The 14,359-nt window shown below is 43.6% G+C and overlaps 5 protein-coding genes across 5 annotated transcripts in view; 1 reads left to right on the plus strand and 4 right to left on the minus strand.

Moving 5' to 3' along the window:
• The window catches only part of LOC144497048 (uncharacterized), a 388,053-nt gene that overhangs the window by 266,665 nt on the left and 107,029 nt on the right, over positions 1–14,359 (minus strand). The gene's annotated exons all lie outside the window — the stretch shown is intronic.
• Positions 1–14,359, minus strand: part of LOC144497015 (uncharacterized) — a 507,438-nt gene that overhangs the window by 127,284 nt on the left and 365,795 nt on the right. The window lies entirely within an intron of this gene.
• LOC144497025 (uncharacterized) overlaps positions 1–14,359 on the minus strand; it is a 335,427-nt gene that overhangs the window by 109,148 nt on the left and 211,920 nt on the right. The window lies entirely within an intron of this gene.
• On the plus strand, positions 1,662–10,444 carry LOC144497020 (uncharacterized). The gene has a single exon (XM_078217717.1). It carries the CDS (start codon positions 1,960–1,962, stop codon positions 3,226–3,228), a length of 1,269 nt encoding a protein of 422 aa, XP_078073843.1. The 5' UTR covers positions 1,662–1,959; the 3' UTR covers positions 3,229–10,444.
• Positions 11,536–12,809, minus strand: LOC144497041 (uncharacterized). Its single transcript, XM_078217768.1, has one exon. The coding sequence runs from the start codon at positions 12,331–12,333 to the stop codon at positions 11,536–11,538; it is 798 nt and encodes a 265-aa protein (XP_078073894.1). The 5' UTR covers positions 12,334–12,809.

The raw sequence follows: 14,359 nt of genomic DNA on the forward strand, positions 1-14,359 counted from the left end.
TAGAATTATTCTTCAACTAATCCTTCCATCAATGACTTTCAATCTCTGCTCCCTGGTTATTGACCTCTCTGCTCAAGAAGATTGAAACAATCCCATCAGCTGCTTCTGCCACTTCCCTCTCATCCACTAGCCCGCCTGGACAAACTTCCATTAATGCTCCCCGCCCCCAAGCCCTGAACTCTCATCTTTCTCTAGTTTCTCTCCTATCTCCTTTCATGTCCTTTCTAACCTACTCTTGTCCATGAGACACACCTCGTGTTTCCTCGACCCTATTCTCACTGAACTGCTGATCATCCAACTGCCTCTCCCCCGCCCCCATGTTAACTGATATTGTTCGTGGTTTTCTCTCTCCAAACGCTGTCCTTCTCTCCTATAAATGTGCTGCTATTGCCCCTTTCCACCCTGTCCTTACAAACTACCTTACCATCTCAACCTCCCAAATCTTTGGAATGGACATGGGGTCAGACAAGAGGTGAGGGACAAAAGGTGAGGTCTGCCAAGGAGTGACGGATGAAATCATGAACACAATCACAGAATCGATCTTTTATTCTCTCTCTCCTGTGTCCCTCTCTCCTGTCCATGTGCTGATCCCACCACTGCACATCATCACTGCCTTGGATGCTGTGGATCTTCCTCTTCTGATCTGCTGTCAAACACATCCGAGGCTACACATCCCACACTGATGTCAGTTTGAAAGCCTCCGAGGATGAAGGATGTTATTCCCACACTAGAAATCTCTGTCAAACATTTACCAGGGGAACTGAGACAGCAGCTGCAATAAGTGAGGTTTTATTCAGATGGGACAATGACAAGTTTAAATCACCACCTGATCTGTTGCTCAAAGTCGCCTCCGTTTCACCGGTCAGTTTCCCAAGCTTCAGGAAACTCATGTTACTCCAGAAATATTTGGATTGGCTGTGAGAGACGTCAATCAGAGAGCTCACCCACTCTGCCCATTCTCTCCTCTTCCTCTTTCACAGCTGCTTCACTTCCTGTAGGGACTGAAAACCAAGTGAGGAGATGGTGAGTGAAGGAGCAGAATTTATAATAATTACACTGCATAATATCCACACTAATGTTCAGGCAGTCTGACTATCCTGTGGGGAATCAGGTGTGGAAATGCTCCTTATGCTGTGTGAGAAGATCCAGCTGAGAGACCTGTTTACTCGTGCTTTGTGCTGATTGGAGCTGTGTGTTGGATATTGAGTGTGTTTATTGGAAGCATTTCCCTCCTGATTTACAGGCTGAGTTTTGTTGATGGGTCATTGCTGAATATGAGAAGGTGAGGTGTAATTATCAGGCAGAGACACATTCATTGAAACGTCTTTTAATATCTCCATTAAAGATTTTACCTGAAGGTCTCGGCCTTTCCCAAAAGCCTGAGCTTGGATTGGATAGTTTTACCCAGTGCTGTGTCTGATAGCTGAATTTGGGGTGTGCAGTCTGAGTGAATGCAGTGTATCTAATTTCCCAGGGGCATGACAAACTATCTAATAGCTGTGGAAGTCTGTAACTGAGGAGTCAACTCCCTCAGCAATGCAGGAGAGTGAGTTGGAGGAAATCATGTTTCCTTTCCTGTTTTACAGAAGGACTTCACTGTACTGCACCAGAGAATATAGAGGATAGACACCACAGATCCTGACCATCACCCAAGGAACAACTGCACAACTGTGGGAAGACATCCAGTCCCTTCACAGCCTTGCTCAACACAGAGAAGGTGGGCAGTGAAATCATCAACTGGAAATCGGTCGGGTCAGGGGAGCTTTGACATTTCATCAGATCTGAAACTGGTCAGTGGTGTGGAACCTTCTGTCATTTTTCAAACTTCATGAACCACTGACTCATCCCTACAGGTGAGAGGTTGTTCAGTTCTGCAGTCTGTGAGGAGGACTTGTCAAGTTCAAAGATCTCCAGTCAAGGAAGGTGCATTTGTTGTGCGGTTTACTAAAGGGCAGCCACATGGAAGGGAAACGTTTTAAGTGTGAGGTTTGTAATAAAGTTTTTGTGACGTCTACAAGACTGCTCATACACCAGAGGATTCACACAGGTGAGAAACCTTTCAGGTGTGAGGTTTGTGAGAAAGCTTTCTCCCAATCCTCCCATCTTCTGTCACACCAGTCGAGTCACACAGGAGAGAAACCTTTCACGTGTGAGGTGTGTAATAAATCATTCTCAAACTCACTGGCCTTTCGCAGACACGGACGCATTCACACTGGAGAGAAACCATTTAAGTGTGATGCATGTGACAAATCATTTCTACAGTCATCGACTCTTCTCCTGCACCAACGCACTCATACCGGGGAGAAGCCATTCACGTGTAAGGTGTGTGTCAAATCATTCTCGGATTTATCAACCCTCCGCAGGCACCAACGTATTCATACAGGGAAACCATTCATGTGCAAGGTGTGCATCAAATCATTTTCGGATTTATTGATTTTCCACAGACACCAGCGCCTTCACAGAGAGCAGAAACCGTTCACCTGTGAGGTGTGTGATAAATCCTTCTCGCTGTCAGCAAATCTCCGCAGACACCAACGCACACACACAGGAGAGAAACCATTCAAATGTGAGGTTTGTGACAAATCATTTGCACTGTCAGCAAACCTCTACAGACACAAAAACATTCACACAGGTGAGAAACCATTCAGGTGTGAGGTGTGCGACAAATCATTCTCATCCTCATCAGCTCTCCTCATGCACCAACGCATTCACACCGGGGAGAAACCTTTCACATGCAAAATGTGTAACAAATCATTTTCGGATTCATCGCAGCTCCGCAGACACCAACGCACTCACACAGGAGAGAAACCATTCACTTGTAACGTGTGCAATAAATCATTCTCGGATTTAACGACTTTTCGCAGACACCAACGAATTCACACAGGAGACAAACCATTCGCATGCGATGTGTGTGACAAATCCTTCTTGCAGTCATCAACTCTCCTCATACACCAGCGCATTCACACAGGGGAGAAACCATTCCCATGCGAGGTATGTGACAAATCATTCTCGTCACATTCGGATCTCCGTAAACATGAACGAATTCACACAGGAGAGAAACCATTCACATGCGAAGTTTGTGAGAAATCATTTTTACAGTCAGGGAACCTGCGCAGACACCAACGCATTCACACAGGGGAGAAATCATTCACATGTGAGGTGTGTGACAGATCATTCTCATTGTCAGGAAATCTCCGCAGACACCAACGCATTCACACAAGGCAGTGACCATTCACATGCAAGGTTTGTGACAAATCATTCTCCAACTCATTAAACCTCTGGCCACTAATGCATTTACATTGGATAGAAACCATTCACGTGCATTGTGTACATCAAATCATTCTCAAGGTCATCAGGCCTCCTGCTGTATCAGTGGAGCCATACAGTGGAGTAAAATTCCATGTCCAAGGAGGTTTGCGATAAAGTCTTTGTGGCATTTTTGATCCTCCTGTGACACCTGAGGATGTAATATGGGAGATTTTCAGATGCAATGTTTGTGACAGTCTTTCACTCACACTTTGACTCTTCTGAAGCACCAGTGGATTCACAAAAGAAAGTAACTTCAGTTGTGAGGTGTGTGACAAGGCTTTCACATGCTGTATCACACTGGTCCATCAATGTACCCAAACGGGAGAAACCCTATCGGTGTGAGTTCTATAATAAAACCCTCACGCAGTTGTTGGACGTCATGGAACATCACTGGAGCCACATGGGGACTACCTAACAAAGTTCTTGCCGACCTTTCATCAGATTGTGAATCTCTACAAGCAAAGGATGTTCAGTAGTCTTGGGCCACAGAACAAGAAGCAGATTTCACTCGCATCAAACAACAAGTGATGACAACGCCACTGCTGAGGTACTATGATGTCAATGATGAAGTCACCTTGCAGTGAGATGCCAGTGAAACAGGACTTGGAGCAACCCTCATGCAGCCAAGACAACCAGCTGTGTTTGTATCCAGAGCATTAACACAAACTGAACAATGCTATGCACAGATTGAAAAAGAATTTCTGGATATTGTCTTTGCTGTTTAGGAGAGAGAAAATGATGGTAGAGTCGGAGCACAAGACACTTCAAAGCATCTCAAACTGCTTCTATCTGTTCCAAAGTGTTTACAAAGGATGTGACTTTATTTGCAGAGATATCACTTGGAAGTGAAGTACCAGCAAGGGAAGCAAATGTACATCACCGACTTGCTGTGGAGATCTGCACTCTCTTTGAAGGAAGTGATGCTGGTACAGAGCGTGAAATCTTCCAGATTCAACAAGAAGCAACAGCACAACATGCTCTGGAATCATCAACTCAGCAGAAACATTGAATCTGACAGACAAGTGTCTTGCTCAGATCAAGCAGACTACACAATAAGATACAATTCTTCAAATGTTACAGGGAGTTGTGATGAAAGGATGGCCTGAAACCATCAAGGACACACCTGTTGCTGTAGGAGAGTATTGGGAAGGCAGAGATGAAGTAAGTGATTGCCAAGATGGCAACTTGTACAAAGTAACTCGCCTGAAAGAGATGAGGAAAGAGATGTTGAAGTTCTCTACTGCTCAAACATGAGCAATGAGATTAAGGACCACATTAGCCAGTGCAATGCTTGTACAGAACATCAAGCTAAGCAAGATAAAGAGCAACCCATGACTCATGACATCCCAAGCAGACCATGGAGGAGACCTCTTCACTCTCACTGGAACTGATTATCTCATCAGTCGACTACTATTCACAACACAGAGAGTTAGACCAGCTGACGTCAACAGTTACCAGTAAGATTGTAGATTGCCTGAAATCACACTTCGGTCATCAGGGTATTCCTGACATTGTGATGAGCTACAATGGCCTTCAATTCACGAATGAAGAATTCAGGCATTTGATGAATTATTGGGAAATTCAGCACTGCACATCATCCCCCAACTATCACCAGTCAAATGGAAAGGCTGAGGCAGCAGTGAAAATTGTCAAACGGCTCATCCAAAAATTGACTGGATCCAGCACAGATGTGTACAAAGGCAATCTTGGAGTGGAGAAACAACCCTGCTGAAGGCATAGAAAGTTGTCCAGTGCAGTGACTAATGTCATGCTGCACCCAGATTATTCCAACAGCTGAAAAACTACTTGTGGCCAGAAAACCTAACAGGAGTGAGTGACCAGATTAAGGTGAAACATCAGAGAGACAAATTTCACTTTGACAAAACTGCCACGTCATTGCCAGAGCTGAGAGTTGGAGACTCGGTCAGAGTGCAAACATTCATCAAGCTCAACAAAAATCAGCTCAGTGGGCAACTTGGGATCTGGGTAGAGAAGTTGTCACCTCGATCGTGCACAGTGAAAGTGAATGACCAGATCTATCGTCTCAACCACAGAGATCTACATGTAACCGGAGAAGCTGCTCCTTCACAGCAGACATCTGATGAGGCAGGAGAGCACGGCACAGAAGGGAGGGGAACAGGGGTAGAAGAGCAATGATTACTCTCCCCTACTCTCCCAGATTCTATCTCTCCTTCCACTGCTCCATACCACCTCTCTTTTCTCCTCATCCTCTTTCCTACCTCTCTGTTCTACTCATTCCTGTGTCTCTTCCTCCCATCCCTTAATTTTCCTTCTCTTCTACTGTCCAATCTTTTCACTTCTTCCTTTCCGCTACCTCTCTCCTCCTCTTCTCCTGGCTCTCCTCTTCTTGCCTCCCTCCTATCTGTCACTATTACCCCTCCCTTTCTCCTTCTCCAGTGTTATAACGGCAAAAGATTAAGAAGTTCACCATTTTAAACTATTATAAATGAAACAAAGGAGAAACATGATAGTGTAACTGTGACTGTATTCAACTATCATCATTTCTCCTGTTCAGCTGAAAAAATCTATTTGTGGGCCTGTAGTTTGCTGAAATAATTGCTGGTCACAGCATGTAGACTGGAGTCATGAATATGACTGACTGTTGGTGCCTGAACGCCCAAAATCCCTGAGTGTAATTTGAAGAGCCGCCTCAAACAGACACATCAATAGAAACTCACCACTCTCATTATTCCCATCTGGGGCCGTGGTCATTTCTGTGGTTGGTACCAGCTTCCTAGGTGATGTTTAATAAATCAGTGTTAAACAGCACAAAAGTTCACAACTAATGTCACTTACATTTAAAAATCCTGTCAGTCAAATTCAGACAGATTACGCTGATTAAAGCAACAAGGTATTTTACTAAAGAATTTTTTTAAAGTGGTGACCAATTGAAACGGTTTTATCTCAAGATTGTGATCTGATTGATCTTGAGTATTGGGGTTGGGACATTATGTTACAGTTGTATAAGTCATTAGTGAGGCCGCACTTGGAGTATTATGCACAGTTTTGGTCACCGTGTTATAGGAAAGACATTGATAAACTGGCAAGAGTGCAAAGAAGATTTCCGTGGATATTGCCAGGACTAGTGGGCCTGAGTTATAGGGAGCGATTGGCCAGGCTAGGGCTTTATTCTTTGAAACGTAGGAGAATGAGGGGTCACCTTATTGAGATGTATAAAATCATGAGGGGCATAGATGGTCTTTTTCCCAGGGCAGGGGAAGTGAAAACTAGAGGACATAGGTTTAAAGTGAGAGGGGAAAGATTTAAAAGGGAGTAACTTGGTCCGTATATGGAATGAGTTGCCAGAGAAAGTGGTTGAGGCAGGTTACTTAGCAACATTTAAAAAGCATTTGGATAAGTACATGGATGGGAAAGGAGTAGAGGGATATGGACCAAACATGGGCAATTGGGATGAGCTGGAAGGATGGCATGGACTGGTTGGGCTGAAGGGCCTGTTTCCATGCTGTATTGCTCTATGACTGGTTTCATGATCAGGCAGTGGGTGAACATGGAGAATATCTGTACTAATTTTCTAATATTCGAACTGCTTCAATAAACGGTGATGGTGGGAGTGGGTGGGATGTTGTATAGGAAGCCCAAAACCTCCAGAATTCTTAGTGTGGCCTTGACAACTTTAACCCATTCCTGGAATAACCCACCTGGAGTTGGATAGTAAAGATCCCATGACACCATGTTGGAGAAGAGTGAGGAAGTTATTTCCAATGTCCTGGTCAATGTGGATCCAAAAATCAATATCACGACAACAGATTATTCATCATTATCACATTGCTGTTTGTGAGATCTTGTTGTTCTTGTAAAAGTCTAGTTCATAATTCATCTGTTTTGGAGTATAATTTATAGTTTTAGGAATTAAAGTTCGAACTATATGTAAATGGGAGCATCTCTTTGAGAAACTGGTAATAACTGATGTAAATATAATTCAAACAAGCTTGGAATTTATTACCATAAGAATCTAACCTATGCTTATCTTACAGGGTGAAGGCTAGCAGTGTGAAAGCAATAAATAATAGAAGGCCAACTTTAATTTTGTAATGGAGCAAAAAGGTCTACCCTTTAATAAATTATGTCTATAGTTTCCAGATTAACAGCAGCCGAAAGCAATTTAGTGAACATGGGGGTTTCTTCATGCACCGAGTGAGTCAGGAGAGAGCAGTCACATCCATTAGCATTGTTAACAATTCAGATGGGTCACAGAATCAGAGAGTTATGTAGAAGTTTATTTTGTTTAATTTAGCTGGGTGTTTGTGCACAGAAGGCAGTTGCAGTTTTACTTTGGTGTAGACAGCACCTCACTGGGTTGAGAGCCAGTGGGAGATGATTGTTCATCAGACCTCCACTTTAAGTAGAAAAAATGCTAACCTTATGATTCACCATGTGGAATGTGGGCCTGGGTCAAGCACAAGTTGGGATTTTGTGAGAGAAAAGCAGCTGGAAGATTCACCTAGTTTGAAGTTAGTAGAAAAAAATCAGAAGTGGCCCTTACAGGCCGTCGTGGCAGAAGTCAGACAGCAGAGTGAGCTTGGAAACTGTGTGAAGGCAGTTGAGTTTCTTCCATAAACCCAAACAAGGGGAGTATAGCTGAGTTCATAGCATAAGTAATGATAAACTTCAATGTTATGTTCATAGTGCTTGCATTCTTGTATACTATAAAGTTATTTTTTGATTAAAAGATATGAAAAACTTGCTTAATCAAGGTGTGCTCACATTTCTCTTCAAATATTAATGGTTCCAAAAGAATCATCACAGTGTTCACAGACTGGCTGCCACATTTCATTGTGACGGCATTATATCTTCATTAAATGTATTTTATATCATGTTTCTGGTGAATGGTGTGTTTAAACAGTGCTGAATTGTCTACAACTGGCAGCCCCCATGCAGTACATGCAGAACGATAATTGCTCCTAATTATTGGAGTGTTTGCTTTAGTCTGAGCTAATGCATTTTTGTTATTCTTAGGGTTGTCCCCTGGGATTTCAGCATAGAATTAATTAGGTTGATTGACAAGAAGAAAATCATGTGAATGTGTGTAGCTTAGAACAAAAGGAGGCAGTTACTGTTTTGAATTTGTAAAGTTCAGTAGGTCTTTCTCTCTCTCTCTCTGGAAGTTAAAATCTGGCACCTGCTAGAAGAGAGGTATCTCTCTCCAAGGTCTTCAAAAGACAAGAGATGTTTTCTCTCTCTCTCTTTCTAAAGTTCTGCTGTGTGAAGACAGGTCTCTATCTTGAGTTCTGCTATTGGTGATGACAGATCTTTCTCTGAGAGTCACAAGGCAGGTATCTGTCTGTATCTCTGTCCAGAGGGGATGAAACGCTGGAGGACTGGCAATTCACATAAGCTTGGGTGTCTTGCTAACTTACCTTGAAGGGGACATTATGGCTATGGGGATATTGCTTAAATTGGAACTAATAGAGATAGCTAGCAGTTAAGAATTATACCGTATCATGTTTAAGTGTATCAATTGGTATTGGTTCTGCTAATTCTTTTTGGTATATTTTAACTGTGCTGTTAAAGTTTGTTTTAATAAAAGCTTCCTAGTGGATCAACAGAATCACACCTGGAATGAAACACCTTATGCTCACATCAGTGCCAAAATCAAGAATAGCTGGAGTCTAGTCTAACCTCATAATATTCCTTGGAGTTTCTGATCTGGTCCCTCATGCCATATATTACAAAAAACATGAAAAAATATATAAATTCTTTCTTGTGAAGACATTCTTCCTCTGAACTAGAAATTATAAACCCATTGATGGAGAAAGTATACCAACTCAGTGACATTGACCAATATATTGTGTATAGGACTTTTACTGTAGGCTCCTGAATGTTTTAGTGAATAAGGCTGACAAATCAGATAGTTTGAGTTAAGTTAAAAACATAAATTTATTGTGAGTTATAAATCTACACAGAAGATTGATAAAGAGCTGACAATCAGGACAATATTCAGCTAATGCAAAACTTTGAATCAGACAGAATGACAAAACATTTCAAAGTGATTCAAGCTCTTTCCCAGAAGATGAAATGAATCTTGGAAGAGTGGAAGATGAACATATCACACTGTTATTTCATTGAGGTACAATCGGTTGAGGGAACTTGGGTCTGTAGAGACGCACCCCCACTCCCTCACCATACTCAGGATACCAACACACACATTCACATCAGGGGAAACTCTCTCAGAATACTACAGACAGAAGTTTCTTTAAAATCCCTGTGCTATAGTTTGTCTTCCAATTGCAATGGTCAGAATGTTCTTTCTCTACACCCTGGCTATGTCTGTAACAATACATTCTGCACTCTCTCATTTCCTTCTCTATGAATGGTATGCTTTGTATAGCACGCAAGAAACAATACTTTTCACTGTATGCTAATGCATGTGACAATAATAAATCAAATCAAATCAGAAATGACATAACTTTAGTGACCCAGGATAGAGCTCGTTCCCATCATGCAAATCCACCAATGGTTACAGAGATCCAGTGGTCACATGGATCCACAATCGGTTTCCACTCTTGGAAGACACACTTCCCCCAGGTGAGCTGGACAGCACTTTCTAATTCCCAACTCCCTGCCCTTTGACCCTCCATTTACCACAATGCTTCTGGTTTACCCATTCCCTCATATCCACCTTCTATACCCTTGTTCCCAAAATTTACTTTATAGATGAGGAAACAAGGACTGATTACTGACTTGTTTACAGGGAAAATGCTGCCATTCTTTAGAATCATCTACTTCCTGTGGCTGAGGAAATCTTCCCAGAGATACTGACATCTGTAAATCGGCAGCAGCTTCTATCCATTTTGGTGATGTTTGGTGATCTGGTCAAATGTTAAATTGACCTTGAAACAATTGGACTGATGGTGGGAGAGGTTGGAGAGACACTGCTGAGACAGACAATGCTTTGGAAGGACAGCTCCCATGTGTAAGCACTGGAGGGTTAACAACACTGACAACTCTGTGTGGAGGGTCCAGAGGAGATTCACAAGAATGATCCCAGGAATGAAAGGCTTGACATAAAAGGACTCTGGGTCTGTACTCAATGGAGTCTAAAAGGACGAGGGAGAGTGGGGGGAATCTCATTGAAATTACAGAATACTGAAAGGCCTGGATAGAATGGATGTGGAGAAGGTATTGCCATTAGTAGGACAGACTAGGATCTGAGGGCACAACCTCAGAGTAAAGGGACAACTCTTTCGAACCAAGATGAGGAACTTCTTCAGCCAGAGGGTGGTGAATCTGTGGAATTCATTGCCACAGAGGCTGTGGAGGCCAATTCATTGAGTGTATATAAGACAGAGATAGATAAGGAGATCAAAGGTTACAGAGAAAAGGTGGGAGAATGGGGTTGAGAGACACGATCAAATGGTGGAACAGACTTGAGGGGCTGAATTGCCCAGTTCTGCTTCTATATCTTATGGTCTTACGACAAAGGAAGCAGGTGACCTGGCTCCAAGTCCGTGTGGGGATGCCAGTATTTGAATGGAAAGGAGGAATAGATGAAACAATCCTGGCACATATCACACTGGAAGGGTTTGCCTCCTGCATGAGTTCACTGATGTTCCAGGAGGTCCACTCAATTGTGAGGTGCATAGATGAGAGCTGTTTCAAGAGGTCCAACAATTGTTTAATAAAGAACACACACTGATAGAATTTCTCCCTGTATGTGTGTGTTAATGGACCAGGAGATACACTGACGGTCTGAAAGCCTTGTCACACACCTCTCACCTGAATGGTTTCTCATATGCACTGCTGGCCCAAGTTTGACAACTTCAGGAGAACATTATCTTAAGTCTGAAATTTGAAACATTCTTCCAATTTGATGGACCAGGACCATTGCCGAGTTTGTGAAGGCTTTGTCTTATACCTCGTATATGAACAGTCTTCATTGTGAATGTGCCAGTGATTCACAATTTTTGGTGATTGTGCCAAGCCCTCATCACACAAACAGCTTCTTCCCAGTGTGAATGAGTCACTATCAGTACGAAGGCTCATCCACACACCTCACAATTGAGTGGATTATCCTGTGTCTGGTGCATCAGGAAGGACGTGAACCTCATGAAGACTTTAACACACTTCACACTGAAGCATCTTTTCCTCCGTGTGGATGTGTTAGTGTTTCATGAGCCCACACACGTCATTTTTGAATGGGCCCTCCACTGTGTGAATGTGCCAGTGATTTAGCATGTCTGATAATTACGCAATAGGCTGGTAATATGTGAAACGTTTCTCCCCTGTGTGAAGGTGTTGGTGTTCATGGAGGGCTGATGACCGTGAGAATGATTTGTCGCATACTTTGCATGTGAATGTTTTCTCCCCTGTGTGAATGCGTTGGTGTACACGAAAGTTGGATGAACGCGAGAATGATTTCTCACACACCTCACACTTGAATGGCTTCTCCCCAGTGTGAATACGTCGGTGTTGTACGAGTGTTGATGACTGTGTGAAAGCTCGGTTGCAAACCTCACACATGAAGGGTTTCTCCCCTGTATGAATCCTCTGGTGCCTCAGAAGGTCAGAGGACTGGATGAAAGACATTTCACAATACTCACACCTAAAGGGTTTGTCCCCAGTGTGAATCATCTGGTGTGTCAGGAGCCTCGTTGATGTTGTGAAAGCTTTCTCACAAACATCACACTTGAAGGGCTTCTCTCCTGCTTGGATTGGCTGATGGATCAAGAAATTTGATGACTGTGTGAAGACTAGATCACACACATTACAGGTATACAGATTATCCCTTGCATGAATGCATTGGTGTTTGCAAAGGATTGATGACTGTGAGAACGATTTGTCACACACCTCAGATGTAAATGGTTTCTCTCCGGTGTGAATACGTTGGTGTGAATGGAGGTTTGATAAACGCAAGAATGATTTGTCGCACACCTCACAACAAAATGGTTTACCACCTGTGTGACTACATTCATGGAGGCAAAGGTCAGATAAGCATGAGAGTGATTTGTCGCCTAGCTCATACTTGAATGGTTCCTCTGCCATTTGGCTGTCCTGATGTTAACAGTTGTACAGCTAATTCACCTTGTCTGTTAACAGATCTTATGAGTCTGGAGCCGTCCTCCCACAATTCACACTTGAACAGCCTCTTGCCTGTAAGAATGAGTCAGTGGTTCATGAGGCTCAACAAATGATTGAAGCTCAGACCACATTTGGAGCCCACTCACACTTCTTCCCAGCCTCACCGTGACCGATCACCCACAGCTGAACCTTCAGAAAGGTTGGTTCTCATGGAAGGTTCCACACAACTGACCAGTTTCAGATCTGATGATATATCAAAGCTCCCCTGACCCGATCGATTTCCAGATGATAGTTTCACTGCCCAACCTTCTCTGTGTTGAGCAATGCTGTGAAGCGACTGGATGTCTTCCCACAGTTGTGCAGTGTTGTTCCTTGGGTGATGGTCAGGATCTATCTGTGGTGTCTATCCTCTCTGTATTCTCTGGTGTAGTATGGTGCAATCCTTCTGTAAAACAGGAAATAAAAATATTATTTTCTCCGACTGCATATCCTCCTTGCTGAAGGGACTGACTCCTCAGTTAGAGGCAGATCCACAGTAAGTGCCAATCGTGCTATTCACCTTTGCAGGGGATCGGATACAAGTCCTTTCTTTTTCCTCACTTGACTTTCACACACCCTCTGTTTCCAGCAGGAACACTGGAAAGTGACCAGCAGCAGACAATGAGGCTACTTTCTTTCCCCCACTCAGTCCCCATTTGCCCAGGCGCCGTGCTTGTTCTGTGCCCTGGTGAATGCGGTGCTTGGACGATGTGCTCCAGGTGAAATCGGAAGCCAATGCACCAATTTAAAACAAGACACCCTCTAAGCATGCCTTCAAGCAACTTTGAAGCTCTCCGTCTGAGAATTGAACCCCAGTCTCCCACATGACAGGCTGGGATACTAACCACTAGAACAACGAGGAACTGCAAGTAAAGTCACCATAGTCCTGTATAACCAGAGGCTGCAGAGAGAGCTGACTGGTGCTGATTTATCCTGAGGATATCTCACCTCAGGCGAGAGACAAAGTGGAGCTTCATGAATAACTTCAGCTGGTACAGGAATTGAACACTCTCTGTTGGCGTCACTCTGCATCACTAACCAGCTGTCCAATCAACTGAGCTCAAAAGGGCAATGAAACAGACAGGCAGAATGTAAAACGAGCTATTAATTCACTATGAGCTAGAGTTGTGCTGGTGAAGGCTAGTTTTATGCACAGGATATGCATTTAATATACGAAATTTGAGAGCAATTTTAATTCACAGTAATTCAAAAAATGTCTCCCCTTGTTTTCCCAAAGTATTTGAAGAAAACATACTTCAAGAAGTGCCAGAAGCTAAGGAAAATATTGCTTCAGTATAGCTGATTGAAGGGTTCTGGTTGTGGTGAACCACTGTTACTACATGTATGTGCCTGGACACACCCATGCTGCACCTGGCCCGAGACTCCTCCCTTTCCACCCAGAGTCGGGTATAAAGGTGATGGTCCCTCCTCCTTGCCTCAGTCCAGACCAGGTCAGGTACAAGGGTGTGCTCCTGTTCTCTGTGAATAAAAGCCTATTAGTTTTCCCTCACTCTCAGAAGTCTTCGCGTCGTAATTGATAGTGCATCAATTTTATTCACAGAGAAAAAAACCCAGAATGGAGCAGCTTTTAAAGCCCGATACTCTAAATTTGGATCCGCAAGCGCCGGGGGCAGCCAACAGCTTTAATCACTGGCTGAAGTGCTTCAAGCCTTCCTCGGAGCCTCCACGGTCGTCCGGTCCGATGCAGACAAACTACCCATGCTCAACGCCCAGGTAAGCTACGCAGTTTTCGCCACCATCTGTGACGCAGAAACGTACGCTGATGCGTTAGCGCTCTTAAAGAGCCAATACAGCCAACAGACGAACGAAGTCTACGCCAGGCATCTGCTAGCTACCCGTAAACAGCGGCCGGGAGAATCAAATGCACAGTTCCTCCGCGAACTATGTGCGCTCGACAGGGCTAGTAACTGCAAGGCCATATCCGCTGCGC

Source organism: Mustelus asterias, chromosome 8 (assembly GCF_964213995.1).
Source record: "Mustelus asterias chromosome 8, sMusAst1.hap1.1, whole genome shotgun sequence".
In the NCBI taxonomy this organism is placed as follows: Eukaryota; Metazoa; Chordata; class Chondrichthyes; order Carcharhiniformes; family Triakidae; genus Mustelus; species Mustelus asterias.